The sequence below is a fragment of the Gallus gallus genome, chromosome Z (assembly GCF_016699485.2).
Source record: "Gallus gallus isolate bGalGal1 chromosome Z, bGalGal1.mat.broiler.GRCg7b, whole genome shotgun sequence".
Taxonomy (NCBI): Eukaryota; Metazoa; Chordata; class Aves; order Galliformes; family Phasianidae; genus Gallus; species Gallus gallus.
In genome coordinates this window covers 63,604,273-63,632,200 of record NC_052572.1, presented here as the reverse complement: position 1 = coordinate 63,632,200, position 27,928 = coordinate 63,604,273, and the positions used below count along the sequence as shown (strand labels likewise).

General features: G+C 37.2%; 1 protein-coding gene across 6 annotated transcripts in view; it reads left to right on the top strand.

The window, feature by feature from the left end:
* Positions 1–27,928, top strand: part of XRCC4 (X-ray repair cross complementing 4) — a 180,754-nt gene that overhangs the window by 57,716 nt on the left and 95,110 nt on the right. For all 6 annotated transcript variants that reach the window (XM_424905.8, XM_040656157.2, XM_025145264.3 and 3 more), the window contains exons 4-6: positions 19,766–19,932; positions 26,542–26,694; positions 27,351–27,454. In XM_424905.8, the coding sequence (XP_424905.4) occupies positions 19,766–19,932; positions 26,542–26,694; positions 27,351–27,454 (424 nt within the window). The remainder of the gene's footprint in view (positions 1–19,765; positions 19,933–26,541; positions 26,695–27,350; positions 27,455–27,928) is intronic.

Genomic DNA, 27,928 nt, shown 5'->3' with positions numbered 1-27,928 from the left:
GCCTTCATTAAATCTGGAGCAGCTGTTGTTGAACTTGCCCCCAAACATATAATGGAGTCCTTGACATCAAAAGCTCTTCTATGACTGGCATATTATTATAAGTCATTGTAAACATGGGTTTGTTCTGAAATAGGACTGCTATTACAACTACGAACTGGTTGATGTTACAGAAAATGGAATTCTAACCCATATGCTTCGGAATACAATTAATATTAAACTTGAATAAATGTTTTGGTTGTATAGGTTTTGTTTTGTTTTGTTGGTTGGTGTTTTTCTGGTGTGGATGGTTTTTTTCTGTTGTTTTGTTGTTGTTGTTTTTGCCTAAGGCTTGAGTATTCTACAAGAAAAATAAGAAGCTTGTTGGGTAATGTTAACATCACAGAAGTTGCCTGATGCCTTTGCTGTAATCATGGTGATGCCGTGACTTAAGTATTAGTGCTACAAAATTATAATCCTCTTAGATTTTTACAAGCCAAGTAAGGTCAAAAAGCATTAGTAAGTCTGGTGTTCGAATAATAACTATTTTGGGAACTCCTGTGTACTCCACAAAATGTAATGGATGATAAGATGTGAATAGACATTATAATTCAGATTTGGTAAACTCTGCAGATGCCTTCAATCTACATATTATGCAATAATCAAAATTATTTTTCCACTTCATCTATGGAAACAATGAACAAATTTTTAAATGGCTGCTGTTTCTTTGAGTTTACCTTAAAAGCAGTAATACAGCTGGCAGAAATGTTAGCAGTCATAAATCTAGCTCAAGGCAGAACAACCTAGTTCTGGATCAAGGCTTTCAGAAAGTTGCATGTTGTTTATTTATTCCTGGTTTTAACTTAATTTAAATGCCTTCTTATGATAAGACCAATAAACTGCGTTAATCCCCAGTAAGGTAAAGAAAGCTTCTAGGAGGACAAGGAGCAACTTCAGAACAACTGTGAATTAAGTTGTACAGAAAATTATAGATTACAGTGCATGAAAATATATAGAAGATGGAGTTTACCCCTAGCTTTGTGCACCATCATTTTTCAGTAACTGACTGTGGAAGTTGCATTGCATTATTTTTTCCTAAGGAGATGTGTTTCTGGATAAAAGTATTTGTAATTTGATGTGATTAATTGGTTTTATTTTGTTCAAATAGTATTCAAACTTAAACATTTAATTGCAGGAAAACTTGAATTTCATTTTGTGTCGTATCTTCCAAAATGGTAGATGAAAAATGAAGTAATGTCAGAATAGGCTAATTAAGCTTTCTGTATTATATTCAGAAATTAAAATCAAACTCAAAAATACTTACATGTTAATACAGCTAGATATGATGCAAAACATCTTTTCTTTGGAGTCTTTCCAAATGGAATCAGTGACTGCTTTTTCTCCATTTCCTGGTATAACATAGTGCATGATACAAACAATAATCATGTTTACTGATCTAAAGTAAAATGACAACCTCTGTATATTCTTGGACAGGAAAGTGAGGGCATAGACAGAACTTTCAGTAACATCAAATAACGATTCAGGAGTCTCACACTGTCATTGTCTGCATACATCACACCTGCTCATAATGTAGTTCTTTAGCAGCGTTCTGAAAGCAGTGGGGGTTCGTGATGTTTCAGTCAAAGTTGTAGTTCACAAAAATGTATAATTTTGGTTTATTTTTCTTCTTCAATTGAAATAGGGCTACAGTACTTAAGGATCCTAGGAGACGTCAAACCAAATACTTCTCTCCTTTAAACCTCCTGAAGTAAGTAATTTCTGTTATTAACTGCAAGACACAGAGAACAACTGAGAAGCCAGAGTTTAGGCTTGCCAAAAAAATTGTCCTTCATCTTTAACTATAAGTATAAATCATCAAACCAGGACAATTTGGCACAACAGCTGCTCTCTTCCGTTAGGTGACAGGAGAGCTGCATTCCACTCAAGGGAAGTGTTGTGTTTCTGCATCAACTTGTTTGTACTTGAAGTACTGAAAACTGCAGTGAACTGAAGAAAAGACTGTCTCTTCTCCCGTGTGAAGAAATGCAAGAGGCAAGGAGCTTCTTGTTGGAAGTGTTAACTTCCAAAAAAAATCAAAGGCTTATTCCTTCTGAGAAATATTGTTTTGCAACTTACCTGCAAGCATCACAAAATGAGATGGTTACTGAAAAGTGGTTAGTTTAGCAGCACTAAATATGTCTGTAAACACCTGCACCTGTGTAGCTGTGTGAGATAATGATAGCTACAAATGTTGGGCCTTTATTGTTAAGTGGAGTTAGTTTGGAGGTTATTCTTCTGGAAGGAGTAAATTTGTTTATCAAAGTTTATCCTAAGTCCTTTAAAAGAGCATTTCTTTCCTTGTTTCTGGAAGTCTTATTAACAGCCTATCTGAGTCCAAACTCATATTACTAGTTGATAAAAGACAAGAAAAGGAAATAATCATGGTGCCATAGAGGACTTTTGTCATTTTTATAAATAAAATAAAATAAATTGATCCTTAGTTGCAATTCACAAGCTTAAGTAAGCAAGCAGTAACCATTCTGATCTCTTGCACAACAGGATCCTCCCAGTGGGTTTTGAAATACAGTATTTGTTTTCATAGTAGCTATGATTTCTTCTCATTTTGACATGAATTGTCTTCCAGTTCTTCTGCAAAGAGCTATCCTTTCTCCTGGGACGTGCTTGACAAAAATGTTTTCTTCTCTTTCGATGAGTGCTCCTTCTTAATGCAGAGAAAAGAGAATAATGTTCCTAAAAACAGTTTCGCAATTGCACAATTTTAAGTGCAATTGTATCACTTTCAGAGAGAACTACCTAAAGTGTTAGTCTGTGAATCATAGAATAGAATCATTTAGGTTGGAAAAGACCCAGCAAGTCCAACTATCCTAACACTGCCAATTCTACCACTGACTGGTGTCCATATCCATAAGTCTCAGATACCTCCAGGGATGATGACTCCACCACCTCACTGAGCAGTCCATTCCAATGCCTAACCACGTTTTCCATGCAGAAATTCTTGATATGCAGTCTAAATCTCCTGTAGTGCAATATGAGACTACTACCTCACACCCTATCACTTGTCTTTTGAGAAAAGAGACTGACACCCTCCTTACTGCAACCTCCTTTCAGGTCGTTGTAGAGAGTGATGAAGTTTCCACTTTTTCCAGAGACATCTCCTATTCCCTCAGCTACTTTATTTAGATGAATACAGTGGCCTTGTTTTCTTATTTGAAGCAAGTCTTTCAGCCTTGAGAAAAGAAGATTGAGAGGGGATCTTATTAATGTTTATAAATATCTTAAGTGTGTAAGAAAAAGGGACATGGCCAACGCCTTTTCAGTGATCCGTGGGGACAGGGCAAGGGGAAATGGCCATAAACTGGAGCATAGGAAGTTACTCACCAATATTTGAAAGAGCTTCTTCACAGTGAGGGTGACAGAGCACTGGAACAGGCTGCCCATGGAGGTTGTGGAGTCTCCCTCTTTGGAGATATTCAAGACCCATCTGGATGCCTACCAGTGCAGCCTGCTGCAGGGAGCCTGCAGGGAGTTGGACTAAATGATCTCTACAGGTCTCTTCCAGCCCCTACAATTATGTGATTCTGTGATAGTCATAGTAATCTGTGATCTTAATAGAGACTGATTTTATTCAGTTGGTACTGTGTACTTTCTATCTTGAATGCATTTGTTTGTCTCTTATACTCTCTCAGTTATACTTGTGAATTGTGAAGACTAAAAGACTTTTTGTCTTTAAAACTGTGTTAATGAAGATTACTTCATTTACTATGGATGATTACTTCATAGATGCATTTAATCACTGGAAAGCTCTTCATGATTATCAATTTTATCTCTACTTTCAGTTACTATCACTTTGATTTCTAACATTCAAGTGATTACATGTAAGGTAAAAAAGCATATATATATAAAGAAAAGACACAACTCAATATTCTAGCAGATATGCAAGTAGCATTTACCTTTTTTGTTGTTGCTCACTGATATTCTTATCACACATAGCCATCACTTTCAGCTGGCTTAAAGGGAAGGATGTCTGTATAGAAAACCTGAACATCCTTACTTAAGTTTTATTTATTTTAGTGATTGTTTGAGTCTTGGTCAGCCAAAAAAAATCTCACAAGCTCTGAGGCTGGTCTGAGTGATGTTCAGTACTGACTACAGGGTTCTAATCTTGCAAAATATGAAATAACCTTCCTCAATTCACAGATCAGAAGCATGATGTTGACAGTCCCACTCTACCCCGTTCCACTTTTTTTTTCGTTTAATGAGTTCTTGTACTTTTGTATTTGGCAATGTAGAGCAGTTCCAGTCTGCTGTGTTGCTGTTCTGGTTGATCTATTCATTTCATGTGTTTGTGTGTGCTGATGTAGTCACTTTACACTACTTATTTCATGATCTGGTCTATTTCAGGCTTCTAGTCATTCCATTTCAGCTATGAAGAGTTTGAAAGTACTGCTTCCTTAGGCTTACAGCTCAGAATAAATAATTGCCTCTTATATGTTTAAACTAGCTGTCCAAGATTGTGATACGGCTTCTCTTCAAAAGTTCACATATCTCCATATATCTATGCGTTCTGTGTATGTAAGGCTGGATTTTTTTTTTTTTTTTTTTCGAATAGCAGTTTCATGGGCCTTACATGTATATGTATATGCTTAAGAGCAGCCTTGTATTCTTCTAATGGGAAGCAAGTTCAGCGATCCAGTTGATAGTTTCAGCAGTAGTGGTGGATCTTTGCTGTTTTCCTCAACTAGAAATACATTTAGATTTTATTTTGGATGACTAAGTCTGCTCAGATCTTTACTGGTCCAGACTGCTGAGAGTCACAGTGAAGTTATATCTGGCAGCCTGAGGATAACTAACTGATCCAAGGAGAGTTCAGTCCTTGTAGATATGTGCTTTATCCTAGTCAAAAAAAGAATCTACATGTATCAGATGCTATTTAATTCAGGGCATTCCATTATCTCTTCAAGCATTATCCCTTTATCCCTTTGACAGTGGAAAACTGGCTTCAATCTAAACAAAATTAAATCAGAAAATAAAAATAAACTTTTTTTTTTTTTTTCCCCTAAACTGTATGTGTAAATCCCTGGGTTTAGCACTTACATATGTAGGGTGGTCTTCAAATTGGTTATTCTGTCATAACCTCTGGACAGTACGCAGATCAGAGAGTCACCAAAACCAGGAAACCAGAACACTGTGTTGACTGTTACTTGAGAAATGGTTGACTTCTCAGCAATACTACTGTGGTTCTTCAGAGACATGTTATCACATTGGGTCCTTCTTTCCCCATATATTGTCTTTATACTTTTTAATGCTGTTGGTTAACATGTGAAAGCATGGTTAAGCAATGCCTCAGTGTGGGAAAAATAGGTGGTCTGTCCTGCTGTTCCATAGCACTGTAATGTGAAATCTTACTCATTGCCTTGCCTTGATGACTTTTCTATGCATTTCTAGCTCTTTGTAACTGTCCCAGTGATGATGTATCAGTCCAGGTATGAAATATATTCACCATACCTTTAGCTGCAAGGGTAATGAAGAAACTTATTTCACCAACTCATCTGAAAAAAGTAACAGCTTTACGAAAAAGGGACTGATTTAGGAGTTTAGATGTTAGTAAATTAAAATGCTGTATGTTCAGCAGACACTATATTAACATGTCATAAAACATAGTCCCTTTAAATACATAGTCATGCTCTACAGAGTTCTAGTTTTGTGAAAGCAAATTCTTTTTTTTTCCTGGATTGTCTTGGTTTCAGAATACATTAATTCATGAAATGCTTTGTAGCAGCAGCCTTTGAAAATAATACTTCAGAAAAAAAAAAATGTATTTTGTTTGTGTTGCTAGCAACCACCTTTGATATCAGACTAGTGGCTAACAACCACTAGTCTAATATTTTTATCTGTTAACCATATTTTGTTTACAGATAACAATTTATAACATTTCAGGGAAAATATTTCAAATTTACCTTCTTCAACTTTTAATCTTAGTAGAAGCTTCCTTTATGAAAGGGCACGTATTATAGTTGCATGTCTTTAAATCACTCAGTCCTTCTCTTATAACTTAGCATATACACCTGTTTTCTTAGAGGATCAACTTACCTAGGAAATGAACTAGTTTACTGATAAATTGTTTGGAGCCCTTTGTGCTATATCAAAGCAAGTATATTTAAAGAGGGTTTATTTTTAAATTTTACAGTATAAATTTATAAATAAACATGTACTTAAGGTAGATTGATAGCACTATCTGGCCTTCAAAATGATATTTAATTAGGTGACATTTTAATATTGAAAGTTCCTTAAATGTTTTTTTTACATTGCATGGTATCTCTTTTACTGTGTATTACAAGTCATTATTTAAAAGGCAAAATAAACAACATAAGGCATTGAAAATGACTTCTTAACATGAAAGTATTCATAGTTGGGCACTACAATGTTTTTAACATGAAATCCTTAAGTTGAGAATTCTTAGAATTAATTGAACTGAGTTCTTTTCCTCACCTAAATTTCAGTGAAAGCAGGCTAATTTTTGCATGTTTAGCTGCTTGTCTGGTGCATGCTGATTTCACATTTGAAAAAGGCATGCGCTGTAGAAGTAATATCTTATCATGAAGCTAAAGCTTAGTTTCTAGAATATAACCTCAACATTTCAGAGTGATTTTAAGGGTCCTATGGCCTGCTGAGAATTATTAGTTTTCTCCTGCCTTTAAGGTTTTTTCTTTGAAATGGTACTGAAATGTAAAAACTGAATAGGTTTCGCATTAATGTTGGAGAATGTAGTGCTCTGCAATGACCTTTACCTGTAGAAGAAAAATGTCGTTTTAATTATAATTGCATGGCAAAATGTGTTTAATGCCTGAATGATCGTTCTTGCTCTACAATTTAAATTTTGCTGAAGTATTTTTGTATCAAAAAAGCAAGCTAGTTTATACATTTATTTGTTTATATAAAATAAGTGAGGATCTCCACTAACTGTAAAAATTTGCACACTATTAGTGCATTTTATGTTTACATAGCTTGTAGAAAGTTTTGGTGGTCAGATTTATACATCTCTGACAGTGTCTTACATGGAGATACTGGAGAATACTAGATTTTGAATTTTTAAAAAAAAATTATTATTTTTTTTTTAATAATAGAAGAATGTCTTGAAGGCAATTGCAGTTATGTAAATCTTTTCATGAAGACAAAAGATGTGTTCATCAAGGAGATCTACAAGAGTTTGCTCCTCTGTGTAGGGTCTTGCACAGTGCATATCTATGGAGCAATTTAAATCCTAAAGAGGGATAGAAGTCTCTGGTTAATGGTCAAATTGAACAGTAAGAAAAGGGTCATGATAAGTGTAGACACATACAACTCAGGAAAGTCTATTTCATATGCACAGCATTCCTCATTCTGAGCTGATACTTCTTTCTATAGGGAAATTAGAGTTTGTTTTTGTTTGTTTTCAGCTTTCAAGTGGAAAGAAGTATGCCGTTCACATCCTGGTGTTTTATAGAACTGCTTAAATCGTTCTGCACAGTTAACACTATATGGAATTTTGAATTTACTGGGAATTTGTCATATTCACTACATACTGAGAAGTTCCATGCTTGTGTGTAGAGCAGAGCACACACAGATGTACACCACACTGCTCAGGTGGGTGACCTTAGCACTAATAAGAAAGGTCTTCAATCTCTTGTTTTCTTGAGAGGAATAAAATAACTCAATTGAGTGAAGTCTTTATGAAGTAGTTTGCTGTTTGAATCTTAAAGTTTTTAGCAAGTGGCTGTCAGTGTTCTGAAAGAGGGTTGTAAACAAAAGAGAAAAATAGCACCCAGAAAACAGTTGATGGGTGTTCTCAATGAATCCTGTGTTATTACTCACACTGGAAAATTGTTTGTAGTACTTAGCTGGTAAAACTATATTTTGTCTTGGTCTAGGCATTATCTCATGCTTATTCAAGTGGTTATACATTTACTTTCCAAGCAAAGAAATATTGAACTGTTAACTCTCAGAGTACAACATGCTTAAGGAGAGTCAGTCTTATATTACTGCAAAATCTTGACATGTAAGTTCCAAGGGTGTATTCAAGAAGCATTTTATAGTTTCCATTACTTCCCAAACCCAGAGGTCAATGTTGAAAGGAAGTAGCTCCCATGACGCCTTGTCTTCATATCTGACACTTATTACTCTAGACATTTCAGTTATATTTTATTAAAGTTTTTAAAGAAGGCTGCAGTCTGGGTTTCATATGTAAGAATATGATCGGTTGACAAGTAGTTCTAAAATACTTCCACTATGCAGAGCTAACACATAATGTAGTGATGTTTTGTTGTTTTTTTTTAACTCTTGAAAATATGAATCATTCAAATTTTGTTACCTTGGAACTTTTGCTGACAGTAATATCACAAGCACTTTTTCAGGCCTTGCTTTTATTTTGGAGATCTGTGCTAATAGCACATTCATCTGAATCCATATTTCATAACATTTGTAGTAACCTTTCTGGAGGTTATCAAAAGGACTACATTAGTTTTTCAGTGATATGTGTCCTCACTATATATTCTTATGGAAAATGTAGGGAATACATAGTTAAGGAGAAGTTTCCTACTCCTACTTGAAAGATTTTTCACTCCTACTTGAAAGATTTTCCTTAAATAAGCTTGGTTCTAGAAGAAATTTTTGTTGAACACCTGAACTTAAATGTAGAATATTTGACAAAAACAAAAACAAGAACAAAAATTCACCACCAATGTATTAAATGAGAAATCCTTAGCAAGAATCCCTCCATACTTTGGGCACTGAAGCCTCAAACACAAACACATTGCTGTGTGATTTGTTTGTGTGTCATTTGACCTGTGGCAATGGTTCACATTTTGTCCTTAGCCCACAGGAAATACACTCTGACTTAGGTTATCTTATTAGGATTTCCCTCTGAAAGCTAAATTAATGGAGTTGTGAACCATTTGTGTATTTGAGCCCTATGTAAGTTACATGTGAAACAAGGAAGAAAATAGGTTTTGATTTGCAAATAAAGCTCATTCTGTAACACATTTAGGGCAGTTTTAAAAATAATAAACTGTGCAAGGGTTTTACCCTGCTTCCTAAAGAAACAAAGCTTATGCGATCATGCTGTGTGTCTCTGCTGACTGCCAGTCTCTTACCTCCTCCCCTCACTCCCCCCCCCATAACTTTTGAAACTACTGGCCAATTTCAAACAGATTTGACAGGAGTAAAGTTCTCAGATATCAGGTTCCTAGTAGTTTCATGGAAATAGGTGGCTGGATAGAGAAGAGAGACCCTATTCATGTCTGCTTTGGAAAAAAAAAAAAAAAAACAACTGTGGAATGAGATCAACTGTATTATTAGACACTAGCAAATCCTCATGGGAAGGAAAAATTATGAATGCCCCCAAATAAGGGAAAAGCTTTGACTGGATTTCTCACCTTAGACATTAGGGGATCCAACAGAAGAGTCATATCCATAGGAAACCAGACTTCAGTAGTTCCATTGCTCACAGACCTGCTTATTACTCAGACAGGTAGTAAAATATCTGATTATTCCTAGATCCATTGAATTAATGAGGAAGAAGATGAAAAAAAAGATCTTTTAAGGATGACCTGCTTCAGTTGTCTTTGTAAACTTCAGAGACAGTCTGGTAGCAAAGAGTTGAATGGATAGTGGTGCCTGAAGTAGAGAAGGATGTGATAAAAGGGAATTATAAAAGAAGATAAAGCACTTGGATGTATGAATAAAATGCAAAACCACAAGTTATCCTGTGATGAAACTGTAAATCACAAATTTGAGAAGCTGTTTCTTTACATAATCATGAGTCTTATCATTATCTGTGGAAACATATTGTATAGTTGTCCATTCCTTATTTATTATTCTAATAAATAACTAATGCACCTGATCCTTCTGGAGCTCTGTCTCTAGGCTTTTTATCTCAGGGCTTTTTTTTATTTATTTATTTTTTGGTGGGAAAATAAAACTTTGTCTGGCTACCATTCAAAAGAAATTGAAAGAAATGCTTAATATTGCAGGCACTGAGTGTTGTTGCTGTGGCACATTGTAGTATTCAGAGCATTTTTAGTTTTAAATAATTCAATTATGTTGCGGTGATGGAAAAAAAACCAATAGTAGCTATCTGTAGGTTAGCACCTTGGGAGATGAATATTGATTTGGTGTTAATGTCCTGTAACTTTACTCAGTTAATTCTTTTCTTAAAATGTATCAATTTGCGGGATGCAATGTTAATTGAAGCATTTTCAGATTGAATTATAGTATGTAGCCTTTCATAGGAAATCAATTTATGTCACTGTAAATGGGGGAAAAAAGTTTCCTCATGAGTGACAGCTTTTAGAAAAAATTTGGAAAAATGATTACAGAGCGCTTAAAGCTAGTGAATCACAGCTTGGCTAGATCCTGACCAGACCATGTCATAGCTGTCAAAATTCAGTAGCTAAAGACCATTTCAGCACTGGTGGGATTAAGCTTCACAGAAGTAGCTGATTGTATAGATACATGAAACAGGATGTTTCTAAGAAGTATAAACATGAAATATGGGAAGTTTTCAAAGAGTTTGAAGAAAGGGATATAGATTTAATGCTGTTCATAAAGGAAACATATCCATCTGTTGATTGATATGTGTCTCACAGATACTAACACCACTACTTTCATCTATCTATACAGCTCAGCTAAAAAAAAATAATGTATGAGTATTTAAACAATATCTGATGTGTTCAGTATTTTTATGCAACGTTTTTTACTCTAGAACTATCAGAAGGACCCGGTATTCTGGAGTCCTGATAATCCACATATCCTAACAATTCTTGCAGGGTTAATGTGATGGGGGAAAAACAAAAATGAAACATAGAAATGAAGTAAATATTGATGATCTACAAATGTCATATATGTTCTGTGTTTGTTTTCCAGTTTTGTCTACTGCTAAACTTTTTGCACAATGTACTTAGTTGTGGATTATATTAAGAATTGTATGTATTGTTCTGTTCATCTGCAGTAATGAAATACAAATTCAAATTGGAAGGAAGCTTACTTCATATTTTGAGAAATAGAGCGTGACATATGCAGCTAAAGCTACAAGTGTTAAGTTTAACAGATGAAGGCTGTTAGAGATAAATAATTATATATAAATAATCAAGTCTGAGCACTAGAGAGAGAACTCTATGAGAGAAGGATCAGTATCTCTCCAAGAGAAATGCATACAAACTGGGCATATGTGTATTTAAAAGCTATTAAAAAAAAAAAAAAGAAAAAGCCAGACCTTCCCGGACAACCTGTTCCAGTGCCTCTGTGTGAAAAACTTCCTCCTAATATCTAACTTAAACCTCCCCTGTCTCAGTTTCCAACCATTCCCCTTGTCTTATCACTATCCACCCTTGTAAACAGCAGTTGCCCCTCCTGTTTATATGCTCCCTTCAAGTACTGGAAGGCCATGTGAGGCTTCCGCAGAGCCTTCTCTTCTCCAAGCTAAACAAGCCCAGTTCCCTCAACCTTTACTCATAGGAGAGGTGCTCCAGCCCTCTGATCATCTTAGTAGTCCTCCTCTGGACCCGCTCCAAGAGCTCTGAGTCTTTCTTGTGCTGGGGGCCCCAGGCCTGGACGCAGTTCTCCAGATGGGGCCTCACAAGAGTGGAGGGGGACAATCACCTCCCTCTCCCTGCAGGCCACTCCTCTTTCACTGCGGCCCAGGATATAGTTGGCCTTCCAGGCTGCAAGCGCACACTGCTGGCTCATGTTCAGCTTCTTGTCTGCCAGGATTCTCAAGTCCTTCTCCACGGGGCTGCCCTCAAGGGATTCTTCACCCAGTCTGTATAAACACCAGGGATTGCTCCAGCCCAAGTGCAACACCTTTCACATGGTCCCACTTCTCCAACCTGTCCAGGTCCCTCTGGATGCCTTCCCTTCATTCCAATATATCAACTGTACTGGTCAGCTTGGTGTTGTCTGCAAACTTGCTGAGGGTGCACTCAATGCCATTGTCTGTGTCATTGATAAAGATGTTGAAGAGCACCAGTCCCAAGACTGACCCCTGAGGGACACCACTTGTGGCCGGCCTCCACCCTGACACAGAACCACTGATCACAACCCTTTGGCTGCGACCAGCCAACTAATTCTTAACCCACTGAACAGTCCATCCTTCACACCTATGCCTCTCCAATTTAGAGAGAAGGAAGTGGTGAGGGACCATGGCCTTGACCTGTGAGAAGCTGAGGAACCAAGGCTGCTTCAAACGGGAGAAGAGGTGGCTTTAGTCATTCTGGGAAGGGGGCTAATAGCATACCCTCAGTACCTACCATGCACTTATTGAGAGGACAGAGCCAAGTGTGTGTCATGAGGGAGAGGAACAGCAGACATAACAGCAGCCAGAGTTTCCAGCTGGAAACCTCCTTGGGGATGTTTAAGGCCAGGTTGTATGTGGCCCTGGGAAGCCTTATATAGGGGGTGGCAGCCCTGCCTGTGGCAGGAGGTTGGAACTGGATGGGTTTTAAGATGCCTTCCAATCCAAGATATCCTATTATACAGTGAAAAAGTCTTTCTTTATTAGATTAGTCAAGTACTGGGACAGGTTGTCCAGAGAGGTTGTACAGTCTCCGTGATTGGAGCTTTCCAAGACCCAATGGGATTAAGCCTAGAGCAGTAACAGTCTGATCTCTGAGTGGGCTATGCTTTGACAGGATGTTGAACTTGAGACCTCTGGAGGTCTTTCTAAATCCATTACTTAGCAATAGGAATTTTCAGGATAGGAATTTGTTTTCAGTATGCTCTGTGCTGCAGTGTACAGATTGGAATGGGGTGGTTGGAAAAAGCTTCTAAGTGATAAAGTCTTTTTCAGCTTTACTTCTGCATCTTTCACCACAATCCAAGTATTCCCTCAAAAGGGAATCTTGAAAGCTATTTATGCACTGTGTTCTGGTCCTTAATCAAGTAAAATATGATAACTTCTGCCACAAACCTGACAGCACTATTCCAAGAACTACTGTGGTTGCATCTAGATGAGTAAATTAAAATTTTCTGAGACTGTTCCCAAGTACAGAGGCCGAATGGTGGGAAATGGTATGGGTCCATATTCTTAGTGTTTTTCAGGCTCCAGGACAGGGTGGCTGTGTGTGAAGTACCTCTTGGGAACAGTACCTGCAATGTCCTGACCCCTCACATATGCCTGCATGCTCTTTTTTGAAGTGGTAGTTGACATGGGCCAAGGACAAGCTGGGGCCCATGTGGAACTGTCAGTGTATAGAATGCTGGTATATTCTAGTACCCGGCAATGTTCCCAATTTCTGCTTGGTTTATTGTACGGATGTAGCCTCCTTGTACTGTAGTTGCAAGGGATCCATGGTGCCATGAATATGTAGGTTTGAGGGTGTGAAAAATAGCAAGCACTCTCCAAAATATTTGGGAATCCCTGCCATAAAAAGTAGTAGATCCAGATGGAATTTCATTAGTTGATGTGTGGCAAATAATGGCAGTTTATTTGGAATGTTTCTGCAGCGTGTAGTAAAAACCCGAGAAAAATAGCAATCACTTATGTCAGCTGTTCTGCTTCAGAATAAATGTAATGCCTTCATCAGGAACAAAGATAGATTTTTTCTTTTCTTTTCTTTTTTATGGGAGGGTTGTTGGTGAAGTAATGCTTTTCTCATAAACGACATTCAGGAGGGAAAGGCAAGAGTGGAGAAAGGCAGAATTTTTGTCTTAACCTTGATTTTTATAACTGGTGATCATATTTTTATACTGACTGATGTAACTGGCAAGGTTTCTTGGCTTCCATGATACTCTGTAATTTTTCTAGCTTCCTAGACTTTGCTGTTACAAAAGCAACTTCTGCTTTCACATGTTATCATCACTGTATTATGCAATTCCAGTATACTCTTTTTTTTTAACCACACCCAGGGATGCCATGGTTACTGTTGAATGATTTCCCTGGAGATAATAGTGGCAAAACTTTAAAAAATCAAGACCACTCACTGATTGACTTAAGAAATAAAAATGGTATAATGCTTTCCAGATACAAGCTTTTAACAATTCTTCTTTTGTATAAGCAACTAAGTGTCAGCATTGATTCATTTGTAGATCATGTTCTTTAACCCTGTACATGAATTTTCATTAAGATTTTCCTCTTTTTAAATACCTATGAATTTTCATAGAAAACTTTTTTATTTTAATCAAAATTTTGATTTTATCTTAATTTGGAGTTTGTGCCTATGTGGAGTAGATGAGTTTGTTGATGTCTGACTGGTATTAACATTAAGATAACTCTAGAAATCACAGTCTGTGTGTCTTCGGGAGTTCCAGCTCCAACTGAGAGGAGAAAATCAGTCTCTTATGCTGGGTAATGTAATTTAAGGGTGCAAGGGATATGTTACTTTTAATTAACATAACATTAAACGTTGTCTGGTATGTTATGGCTAATCTTGGCTAGTCTTGGCTAATCTATGGCTAATCTGGTATGATATGGCTTTTCTGTGTGATAAGGAATTTCCTTTCAGTGTCATCCATAGGCCAGGTGATCAGCTGATGACTTAAGGATAGTTTAGCTGATAGCTTTTAGCATCTTATCCTAGCAAAATTTTCCAGGTATAATTTGTACAGGAGCTGGACAATTAATAAGTAAATCTTTTGGTTTGGTTTGGTAATGGGGATTCATTTAGAAGGCTTTTTGAACATGGAAAACATAGAGTTTCAGACTCTGATTGTTCCCCCGTCTCACTTAATTCCCAAATACCCAGCTAAAATGGCACTTACAGCATGGAAAGACTAAACTGCAGCAAGAAGCAATATCTAGAAGTATCCTTCCTAGCACTGCTCCATCCTATCCTGGGAAAGGTGTCGAGAGACACTTAGAATAGGGCAATGACAAAAGGATCTGTTGTTCCGTGGGTCTATAGGGCTTTCCTGCTTCAGCACAAGGGTCACATCTGCTGTGATGGACTGCAGATTATGATAAAGGCTGGGAGAGACTACACAGCTGCTCCGTGCTGGTGGGCTGATGCAGACATATTTTTTTCATGCCCATTCTTCATTAATGTTTCCCTGGTGAAAGGACATGTGCTTAGACACCACCTTGCAGGAGGCAGCACCTGTCTGCAAGGATGTAAAAGTTATTAGCTGAGTAAACCAGCTGAATGTTAGCACAGTTTGAAGGAGAGCACAGAGGTCTCTGAGTCCTACCCCAAACCTGTAGGGAAAGGGGAAGCTGAATGAGACTGTGATTTTGTGTCACGCTGTATGCTAACTCATACAGTTAAAACTCCATGAATTAGCTCTCACAAAGAAAATACTTTGATTTAAAAATCAGACCTATCTATGAATATGTTATATGTACATTTTTTTTGTAATATCATTTTCAAAGCAAAGAAAAAAGCAAAATTTTGGGGGCTAGGAATTAGGAATATAAAATAAATAGGAGAGACGCAGCCCATGTAGCCTCCTATAGCCTGCCAGAATAAGAAAGAACAAAATCTAAGTAAACAGTGGGGTTTTTTTTGTAGCTGCTAAAAGTATGGAGTTTCAAAAGTATGTTTGGGATTACAAATACTGTTAGAAAGTGTATTTTCTGATACTAACAGCGTGGCAAGCAATGCAGATTCAGTAACAATTTCCATCCTTTTTTTTTTTTTTTTTTTTTTCCTCATAGACCAGTATGTCATAATGAAAAATTGTTGCTCTTGAAAATTACTTCCATGTTAGCATCTAGCTTTAAATTGTACTTTGGAAAAGAGCTCTCAGACACTTCTGCATAGATGTTTTCTTCCAGCACATGACCTCTAATACTTACTGCCTTAGATATGATACCCTCAATTCTGGTGGAATGTGGTGATGCAGAGATCAATTAGCATATAGGTATTTTTAATGAAAAATGAAATCTAGGTCTATTGTCTCTACATAGTCAAGTAACATAGTCAAGTTAGTCTCTACATAGTCAAGTTAGTTAGAAACTAACAACAACAACAAAAAAATCCCACCAACAAACAACACCAAAACTAGTCAACAATAAAGAAAACATTGAAGAGGAGCAGTATATCAATTACAGTCAGTTTGCTGTCCCCTGGGACCTCTAGATCTGGTCATTCTCAGTGTGAATTAAGTGTTCAGTGCTTCACTGTTTTACATAATGTTTTCTTGAATTGTCTGAAAGAGGAAGTGAAAGGCAACATCTGCAGATGATGCAAAGTTAGAGAGAGCTGCAGCAGCTGGAAGAACAGCAAGAAGTACAAACTCATCTAGAGATCAGCAGCTTGCAGGAATTTACAAAATGAAATTCGCCTTGAGAATGTAGTCCAAATCAGATACGTTGTATGTAAATTTAGTTTAACGAAGTGTTAATGTTGACATTTCACTCAACACAGTAAGCAAGATCTATCCCTATTCTGCAAGGGACTTCAGAACCAAAAAATAACTCAAGTTGGCAGGGATCCGTAAGGATCATGAAGTGCAGCTCCTGACTCCACACATGCTAAACAGTTAACTGGTTTTTATGGTATCCTAATCTTAAACTACTTCTGAATCATTCTAAGATTCTATCCAATTTCACAAGGTGTTTTTGGACAAATGAATGACTTCTCATCGTGAATCATTTCTCAGTGCATATTAAAAAAGAATATGTAGAAAAACACAAAAATTCCTCTTTTTTTTGTGTGTGTGTGTGATTTTTTTTTCTCCAAACATTCCAGTGTAAAAGAATTCTGTCTTAGTGCTGCAGAGTATATGTCTGTTCCAAATTTGAAAGCCTCAGCTCTAAAATTTTGTTGTTTTGTGTATTTGCTCCTTTACCACTTTGCTTTCCAATTTGGAATTTCAGCGAGACCTTAGAGCAAAACTGACCTGACTCCTGGTTTTCTTTATATTGCTTTAGAAATGGCTCATGATTTGCCTTCATGCTTTGGAAGCAAAGCTGATCTGGCTGCCTTTTATGGTTTATCAGCCCCTCAGCACTAGGCTCTGTACCACAGTGAGAGCCAATCAGTTGTAATTTGCTCAGATAACAACGTTTCTATTGTTAGCGCTAGCATTTCTGTTAAATTGGCAGTGTAGTAGCTGGCTGTAACAAATAATTTCATGCTGAAGAAACAAGTTGAGAAGGCTTGTCTGTACAGGATGTGTAAGATTCTGTATGAAGGTGGCAAAATAAAACCACATCTCCGATATCACATTTCCTTTGGTTTAATAAGGGCCATATTAAATATCCGGTGTTTTTCTGCACTGATGTGCGGAAAATGTGATATGGTACGGTCAGTATGGAGGCATAAGATGTTGCCTTCAGTTGCACTGTTCTGTGAGGACAATCAGACTCTAAAATGAACACTCAAAATGATGTCTCATTATTCCTCACATCCGACCCACACCTTCTGGTTCAGTGGTTAGCAGCAGCACCATGTGCTCTGCTCTCTGCAGCCTGACCTTCCTCCTCTTCCTTTTCAGCATTCATCAAAATGGTAGCTTGCCCAGAGGATGGCTTTGGTATCTCTAGGTTCTAGAAGTTAATTCTATAAAAATGGTGAAGGGCCTGAAAAGCAGGAGGTGTGAGGAGTATCTGCAGCCCCTGCATTTGCCCAGCCCAGAGCAGAGGAGCTGAGGGGAGGCCTCATGGCGGCTGCAGCTCCTCACAGGGAGCAGAGGGAGCTCTGCTCTGTGCGACAGCAACAGGGCCCGAGGGAACGGCATGGAGCTGTGTCAGGGCAGGGGCAGCTGGGGGTCAGGGAAAGGGTCTGCACCAGAGGGCAGTGGGCATGGAATGGGCTGCCCAGGGCAGTGGGCACAGCCCCGAGCTGCCGTAGCTCAGGAAACATTTGGACACCACTCTCAGCCACAAGGTTTGGGTTTGGGTGGTCTGTGTGGTGCCAGGAGTTGGATTCAATGACTGTTATGGTTCTCTCCCAACTCAAGGTATTCTGCAATTCTAGGTGCATCAGCTTTTATTGTAGAAAAGATGTTATTTTCCTTACAGAGTTTAAAAAGTTCTTTTGTAGCGGTCTGTGAGGCTGAGGATATACTTCGCAGTTAGAAAGCCCCATATGACACGAGCAATATTGGCTTATGTAATGCATTTAAGAAACTGAACTGCTGTTTGCTTATAAATGTGTACTTGTGAAATGTCTGCCATGTATTTGCTATGATTTTGATTGTGAGCAGAACCCAGCTTTCAGCTGAAATTCATTCCCACTAGCCTCTTTTAGGAATATTCATATTTTATTGTCCTATGCTGAGTAAACAGTAAGTCAGACAATGTGTATTTGTCCTGATTAAACATACTTATGTTTACCCTATCTCAACTGATTATATTAAAGTATGAGACAAGACTGTGTACTCTTCTTGCTGCTTCCTCCACAGTGTAAGTAGAAGATCATGTTTCTATTTATCTGTGCTGCTATGCTTCTCTATCTCTGTGGCTGGTATTAACGTGTGGCATGAATTCTTTATCTGTATAGTGTGATGGTGGCTAGCAAGTGATGAAAAGCAGTTTCCCTTATGCAAATATCCATCTTCGTTAATGCTGTCAGACAGCAAGTATGATATCCAGGGAATACAGGTCACTTTGTGGGTTACTGATAATGTAATCTAATTTCTAAAAATAAATTAAATGAATCTTCTTATCTGTAGCCATCAGATGTACATAAGCTAAAGGGAAACAGTATGTTAGACACTATACATGTGAATTCAAAGGAAAAATCAGAGGAGAATTTGAAACAAAATCTTTTCTGATTAATTAGACTCATTGAAGAAGCATCATGATTTGTTGCAGAGGCTTTCACAGAATAAGTATCTTATCTAGGTTGAAGAACTGATATTTACTTCAGACATTCCCCAGAGGTCTTGGTGAGCAATTCCTATGTGGCCTTTTTCAGCAGACCATTATGAATAATAGTAGTTAACTTCATTTTTAAAATAAACATTAAGAAAAGCTTATTTAAAAAAAAAAAAAGTGTTAACAAATGCTATTCTTCTTTTTTCATGGATGCCTTTTTCTTAGATGTTTGCTATACCTTCCTTAGTAAAATGAAGGAAATGTATGAAAAGGTAATTCTGTTTTTAGTAGGTAGGGTGCCACAACACAGACTGAGGTCTTCCCTAGCATGTACGACTAACATTTTTTTTAAAGTTAATGATGTGTTAAAGTTGAAAGGAGGTACAACAGTTCTATTTGTAGGGAATGGCCACAGGAGCTGTGAATCTTTTTAAAGATTTGAAGACATGCGAAAGGACCCTTTCTTCCATGTACTCAACCTTTCTGCAGGCACTTCCAATCAAAGTCTAGTCATTTTGATGCCTCTGTTTCCAATTTTTGTGTAATTGTTGTGGTTGTTTTAATATGGGAATTACCAAAACAGACAGCAAATTGCATATTTCATTGGTCAAATGGCAAGAACAGTGCTAGTATCACAGTAAGTTTTTCAGCTCCTGCCATTCTCATGCCTCTTGTGTAAAACTTGTGATAATACCTTTATATCGCTGACCATCTGAGTTCTGTACTGGAGCAGATCATTCCTATGTCATGTTACACTTCCTCTATTGTACGTCTTTTCCTGCCATTATAAGGTATGTCAGTGTTTACTTCCTGTGCATATTGACTGGCAGGTGTCCAGCAAGACGTTGTTAGCTCCTTAAATAATTGGCAAGTATATTATTCCACATGCTGCTTCTCATTACAAATGTATTATATCCTTTTGAACATGAGGACTGTGAAGTATTTCTTACATCTATGCTTACTAAACTTGTGAATTTTCTGGAGGGGTGCTTTGTGATCTTCACAGAAGAAATAACTTGGTCTCTTCTTTTGTCCTAGTTTAGACTTGGATCTCTGAAGCTACAGAAAGTTCCGTGTCCAGCTGATGTGGTTAGAGAGCTGATTGGCTATTGTCTGGACTGCTTAGGAGGACTCCAGGTGAAAAATGAGCACCTGCAAAAAGAAAATGAGAGGCTTTTCTGTGATTTGAGTGATGTTGAGAAAAGGTAAGTTCAAAAGAGTGTTCACAAGTCATTCTTGAGAAAATCACACACATTTGTAGCGCTCAGAGGGTGATGAGGCACTGGCACAGCTGCCCAGAGGAGCTGTGGATGACGCACTCCTGGAAGTGTTGAAGGCTGTGTTGAGTGGAGCCCTGGACAGCCTCATCTGGTGGGGGGCAACCTGCCCATGGCAGGAAAGTTGGAACTGAATGATCTTTGAGGTCTGCTACAACCTAGGCAATCCTATGATCAATGCAGAATTTGCTGATGGACACATTTTAAGTCATATAATGAAATATGCACACCATATTTTTTCAATCAAGGAGAGTTCTGCACCTAAATATTTGCAGCATATGTGATCTTCTTCCTATGTCGAAGACAAGACTGATTTCCCAGACCTTGCATTAAAGCTGTTTTTAGATTTATGTACTAAAAAACAAATCACCCCTTTTCTGCAAAATCCTTTCCACTCTTTTCAGCAAGCCAGTGTTTTTCTTCCCCTTCTGTAAAGCTTATGACTAGCACTTCGGATCATTGACATTTTTGACTGGTAAGTTGCCACTGCTTTAATCTGTTCTCTGGCAGCAACCAGAATAGAAAGTGAGGATGCCATTATAGGAAAGAGGACATATTTCGTTAATTACCGTTTCATTTATGATCTGAATTGCCTGGTACTGCACACTGCAGTGAAGTTATCTATGCTTACTTTAGCTAGTATAAGGTGGTTAGCATATAAAAGTCAGAGATCTTGGCTTTGTGTAGCTTTATCTGAAGGACTACGTTTAGGAAGATTGATGAAAGCAAGTAGCTAATTGGTGTTAATTTATCTTGAAAAGGACAGCTAGCTTTTGGAAAAAGTTAGTTTTGTTTCTCTCTCATTAAAGTGAGTAACAGTTTTTCCTGACAATCTCCCTGACAAGCATATGGCCTTCCTAAACAGTGTTTTACTGCCTAACAGTGTATTGAACAGTGGTGTATTGTATAACCAGTATGCAGCACTGTGTTACACGCTAATGTGTAATAGGCATTAGTGCTTACATCAATTTCCATGGTGGTGCACCACTTTTAAAGAGTAACCCCGAAGAAAGATTCACAGTTGCCCGACAACCTTTGCTCTGTGAAGCAATGTATTCAAGGCTTTGAAAACTGTTGTTTTTTCTCTAGTGTGTTTATATTTTGATAGTAAAAACGTGATTTTTTGAAATAAATACTGAAAGTTGTACCATCATCAAACTTTGACCATGCCCCCTAAATAGAACATAAAAATAATTTTTGTCCAAACATTAGATTTTTCTCTTCTTTTTTTCTTGCCTTGGCCCAGTCTACCATGCTGCGTCATTGCTATTTTGGCCTCAGTTGGTGGGCCCAGGTTGCTGAAAATTTAGTGGAGCTGCACAAAAGCTTTGCCTGCAGTTGTTCACTAGAGAACATTTCAAGTTTCACATTCTGTATCACGCTTGTGGTTGAGAAGTAAAAAAAAAAACAAGTATGAAGCATATGGTGGAAGAATAGCTCTCCCTCTTTTACTTGAAACTAAGGCAAATCAGCTCGAATTCAGCACTTCTTGCTTAAAGTCTCTCACTTCAGGACATTATTAGAATCAAAACAGACTGCAGACTTGCAAGGTATTTTTTGCTCAAGTTAGGTAGAATAATAAGCATGGAGAACTAGATGGAATAATTTGGTCACCTCTTTTCCATTTTCCCGCTCTAATTTTCTGACAGCCATTAAAGTTTAGTGAGCTCAGCTCAGCAGCTTTGAAAAATCCTTATCCTGAAGTGTTCCTGGTTCTCCTGCTTTCCATAGCCTCAATAAAATGAGTAACAAGTTTCATTCAAGAAGTTAAACCTGCCTCGTGAACAGTCCATAGACTAAATGCCAACCCTGGTCTGCTGTTGGCAATTGCCTGAATGTACAAGGCGGCTCCGAAAGTAATGCCTCCTATTTTATGAGGTTGGCCTGTGACATCAGAGGCAGATTTTGGTGCTATGGTAGTAGAGACTGAACCTTCCCACCAATATTTACCTATATTTTGCTTCCATGTGACAGATGGCAGCAGAGGGGGAGTCTGATAAGATGGTGTCTGACCTGGAACTGTGGTTGAAGCAAAGTTGTGTCATTGAATTCTTTCATGTGGAAAAAAATGGCACCCATCAACATTCACTGATGCTTGCTGAATGCTGATGGAGACCACAGAGTGGATGTGAGCACAGTGAGGTGATGGGTGGTGCATTTCAGCAGTGGTGACAAAAGTGAGTCACCTTCACTGGTGCAGATTGTTACAATCATAGTATGCAGGCTCTTGTTCATTGCTAGTGAAAATGCACAGCTAATGATGGTGACTATGTTGACAAATAGTGTTTTGTAGCTGAGAATTTGCTCTGTCAAATGGTGCTATTGTGCTCTTTGTATCTTTTGTTATTTCCATGGAAATGAATAGGAAGCATTATTTTCAGAGTGACCTATGTATATGAGATAATCCACACATCTGTAAACAGCTTGCTGTTGTCAGCAGTTTGCTGACATCTCCAGGAATGGCTTCTGCTACTTCCCTTGGGATTTAGGTCCATATAAAGGCAAAAGTCATGGTAACACTAAATATCCTTTTGAAAAGAAATCCTCTGCATCCTCTGCATTGCTAAATTACTTAGGTAATCTAGTCAGAGCTATGTGGTGTCTGATGTGTTGAACATTCCTGGCAGAAGCTATACCATCTTTAATTCTCATTGTCTTGCTTAGCTTGGTGATCAAAGAGTAGGATTTTACCTGCCTGAAGCTTTCCCTGTTTTTAGGAAATGGCTGTATGTAGATACCATCAGTGTAAAAGTTAATGGATAGCTGAACTGTGCTGCATTTGACCTATAAACATAAAATAAATACTTCTAAGACAGGACCTGGAAACTTGTAAGTAGAGAGAGAGGCTGTAGAGATTTTCAAAAGGATTATTCTGACAATGTTGCAGAACAATGTGTTTGTTCGTGGGTGTGTGTGTATGAACACCTCAGAGATGGATGAATTAAAGTATCAAAGCATGATAGCTATAGCTTTTATTTCACGTAGATAATTAAGGTAATAAATGTAAAACAGTAATAATCTTTAACAAAATAATTTGTTGGTGAATAAAACATAAGTTAAATATTCGTGTGCGGTATTTATTTTTTATCAAGCATCTAAAATTAGGGTAGACAAACCAAAATCAAAATACCTACAAATTGATGTTTTAGTCAGCTATAGTGACAGTACGTTTAAACCACAAACAACTTATAAAAAGGCAGGTTAGGTAGCTTGGCACTTGAAATTGACTCTTCATCAAGAGCTCATTGAAATTCCATACCAACACCAATGCTGGGGGAAGGGAGGTGTGAATCTGAAGTGTAGTAAGAAGGTGCCGTAAGAGCAGTAATTATTTTAGAGCACAAAGGACAAGGATAGATAGGTAGCATACTAGTAGTATTTGAGTGTGGAAAATGCATAAATGTCAACAAGTTACATAGTTCATGTTAATTTTTGTGAAGCATGTATGATCTCTACATTTAGGCAGCATAGAATGAATGGACAGGTACATTATTTTCTGAATTACTTATCATAACCATTCTTAGTAGTAGCTGTTTTGTGTAGCACGTGTAAGTTTTTAAATGGATATGTCTGGCTCACTAAAAGCACTGCACTTGTATAAAAGACAGATCTTTAAAGCAAAAAACATAAAGCACGTGCAAATAAGACTCGCACCATTCTAGCCATTAACTGCTGTTTATTTTCATTGTACTTGAAAGTTGTCTTTGAGATCAGTAGCTCCTTTGTTTGGCCTAGGGAGATCGTATTTTAGTGAGACAAATCACGCACAGGCACAAGCATGTGACAAATTGCAATGAAAGATTGTATTTGTAACTGATGAGGTACTGGAATGAAACCCAGCCAGCTTTGCTTAGTGGTACATAATTCAGGTAATGCATGCCTGAGTGAATCCTAAAGGCTGTACCAAGCTGCAGCCAGAGCCACCCCCTCAAATGCACACATTTATATTGCAATCAGTGCATCCCTGTTTTCATGCAGCAGAAGACTGCCACATTTTTAGGTACTGTGTGCCCTATAATATTATTACTTAAAGCTAAATGATTTGAAAGTGTAGCATTACTGTGAAACTATCACACTTGTCCATTCATTGAATGCTGTGCCAGTTAAATGTCTATATGTGAGGAATATATATATGCATGAATTCCCTTAAACAATTAAAAAATGAAAAAATATGTTGACATCAATGAAAATATTCTTGTATAGTTAAGTAATGGCCTTCTACAAGTTGATTTTACCTACTGTGTCCTTCCACCAGGAACACTTAATATTCTCTTATGTGCATACAGGCAGTGTATATTTTAGGCTGCTCTTATTTTATTCCAAAGCATCCAGAAGACGCCTGGTCTTGCAATAAATTCTATGCTTCTTAATGTCCAGGCAGTATCAACCATACTCCATTGAGAGTCTACAGTTCCATGGATTTTCATCAAAAGATATCTTTGCAGGATTCAAAGGACTTCATTTCTCATTTGGCACCGTTTTGGCCAAGCAGTTGAAATGTCTTAATGTGGCAGCTTAAATCAACCTCAGTTGCTCTGCCATTGACCAGTTCACTGGGAAAATAAAGGAACAGCAGTAAACGCTTTCATTACTTAAATTGTTGTGTGGGGGTGCAGGGAGTTTTCTATACATCCAGACTCACCATATTTAACAAGAAAAAGCTTTTCCATTTTTATGTAAATGGACATGAATAATTTCAACCATGTAAGTGACAATTTGCCCAATTGTTGCTTTTTTTTTTTTTTTTTTTTGTAATGTCTGAAAGCTGCTTGATAAGTGTGGGGCAATCCCTATCCTTACCTTTCTCCTTTTGTGAGTTAGTCAAGGCATGCCGGGCCCTGTATTAGGGTTTATGGTTCTCTGTGCTTTGATATTTGGTCTGTTTGTTCACCACTAAACAGTTAACTTTCCTTTAATAGTTGGAAAGCCTCCTGATACTTGATTAGTACGTATGATCTTTCATTTAGGAATTATTGAACCGATCTATATGGTAATGATGTTCTGTTATTTGCATTTAAATTAGATGAATTATTTATCAAGTATGTCCCTAAAGCATTGCACTGTAGGCTTAATACTTGATGAGATTATTTTCTGTTGTCTTTCTTCTTACATCATATATGGTTTTGATCTATGAATGCAATAATCAGAATTTATATAGCAAGTATGTTGAAATTTCATATCTTGTAAATTAATATTTTTAAAATCTGTTATGCAAATGTGTTTAATTCTAACAAAAAAAGCCTTCTAAACATTTTTCACCATATTTGCATAGGCTGGTGAGAAGGATGCTGTTTATAAGTTATTACTATTTGAAGTAATACAAGTAGTTATCTTAATCAGTAAGATCATCAAGTGTTTATTTGTTACCATCTGCTATTGAAGTATTTGGGTTTCAACTCAAGGACCAAAAGTTATAAAATACTAGAATAACTAAATGAGCACATTAATTGCAAGTTGCTTTCTTCAGTTTTGTCATGTTTATTTATATTCCAGTTTTGTCATTCCTGTATCTGAGTGTACTTACACATTCTTAATTTTGAAAAACCATTGTACTTCATTCTGTTTAAATTTAGCTACCTACAGATGCAAAGTATACTTTTAAAAACGCAAAGAATGCTTTTGCTCTGAAAATTATTGTCATCTTTAAAACCATTTTCGTATAATTTCATAAAAATTTAATCCTAACAAGTAATTGTGGCTGGTTCAGGAAAATGATGACTGCCAGTGCCCATGAGGTCTCAGCTGCATATCTCTTGGAAATGGAGTCTACCACACTATAGTTTTTAGGGTTTTTTTTGCTTTTTAATGAAAAGAAAGATTACTGGTGCCATTAGGTGTTGCTCCAGTGCCCTGCTGAGTTTCTGCACACTGCTGTTCAGCAGGGCAAGGCATGCTCATCTGCTGATGGAAAACAACTGAACTGACATTTGTATCAGCCACATCTGCCCCAAGGAATGAGTGCAGTATCTGCATGAGTGGCCTGGAATGTATGTTGGGCACCTTAGCCTGACTCTTAGTTCTGTCTGTTTCTTAGTTTTTTGTTTTGGGGAAATTTTTTATTTTTCTCCTTTTCAAGTGTGTTTCAAGTCAGGGTATGTAGGCCAGATTTGGTGCTTGTCAAGCTTAATCGTGTCTATTTGTAATCCCATTATGTGTATCCTGCTAAGCTATGCCCACTGTGGTGAATTCATCACTGAAATGAAAGAGCACTTGTGCCTACTTAACTTTGAGTTGCCTGAGAGACATGTGTAAGAATCTATAAAAAAAAAAATTATATAAAGAGAATTTTTTTCCCCTTGAAAATGTTGTTCTTCTGGTAGTGAAGTGCATTGCACATTTCTGTGAAAGAAGATGCTTCTAAACTGTTAAAGTTGAAAGATACTGGACTAGTTATGCAGTGTACACTATGGGAGTACCTGTAGTAGGAAGGCTGTCCTCTATACTGAATTTTCTTCCCCAAAAAAAACCAAAAACACAGATTTTTAAAAAGAAATGATGTGATGTTTGAAGTAAGCAACAGTTAATTTTATCTTGTAGGCTGGAAAAATGTGTAGAAGCTAAAGAAGAACTAGAGGGAGATCTTTATAATCGGTTTGTTTTGGTGCTGAATGAAAAGAAGATGAAGATAAGAAACTTGCAGAAGTTGTTGAACGAAGCTAAAGAATCTGCAGTGGATACCCACTGTGCAAGGTATCTCCTGATTTCCCTGAGACACTTGGTATCACATCTGGCACATATTTTAGCTTAGTTTCTGTTACTTTAGCCATAGCATTGAGTGAGAGTTCTTTTTGGCAAAGTTCTTGGTTATCCAAAACAGCTATGTTACTCATGAGAGCAGAGGATTCTTTGGAGAGTCATTGCAAATAGCAACATATTGTTTTGGGCTCGGTAGCCAATAAATAAATATTAACTGAATCTCTCCTCTACAATATTCTATTTGGATGTAGTTGATTTTTCCAAACATTGTGCCATTTCTATAGGTGGTATCTTTGTATGCTTTCCTCTCCAATTCTTTGACTCTTTTTCTTCTTTGGGAAATAAAAATATCTAAATCTGAATGTTTTTATGTGCTTTTAATTTTAAAAGTAGACTAAGAAGCTGAATTTTTCTAATGCTACAACACGCTTCTATTTGATTACCATTTTTGTGTAGCCTTGTTTTATTGTTATTTTAATCTGTTCTTCTACCCAATTATTCTAGGCATATTAAGCATAACTCTGGGGACTCCATGTTGACTTGTATCAGCTTACATTGTCTCTAAGACAGTGCAGAAATAATTACAATTTTTCTCAGGGATAGTAGAGGGAAATATGAGCTTTTTTTTTTTCTGTTTCCTCTCTTCCTAGGGATAGTATAGCTACAACACAGATGGCAACAGAGAAAGAAAATGACTATGATGGCAGCACTGAGGAGGAAAGTGAAAATTTAATACAGTCCTCATTACCATCAGGTAAGGCAGAATGTACTGTCTTTGGGGAATATAATGGGCAGGACAATTACTTCATACGAATAAACCTTAGTGAAGACAAAATACTACCTGACAAGCTGCTCAATGACAAGCCAACCTGTAAGCCTTAAAAATATCTCTCTTTGAGCAGAGTATAATGCTGGCATATTCAAATTAAAGAAAGGAAGTTTAAATGCATATTGCATGAGTGAAAGTGCTGTCTTTTCTTCCAAAATGACAAATTGCATACTTTGCAGAACTAATTACAGTCTAATAGTATCTGAACTATCAACAGTTTAATTTTAAATTCTAAGAATCTTGATGCATATCCGGTAACTGCTAAAATGTAAAATGAAGTTCCTGACAGTTTCAGCAATGTTTAAAAAAGGGAAAGAGAAGAGGTTTAACTGCAATTAAATAAATAAATCTCTGTACTCATTTTACACCATAAAATGAAATAAAAAGGTATTTATAGCA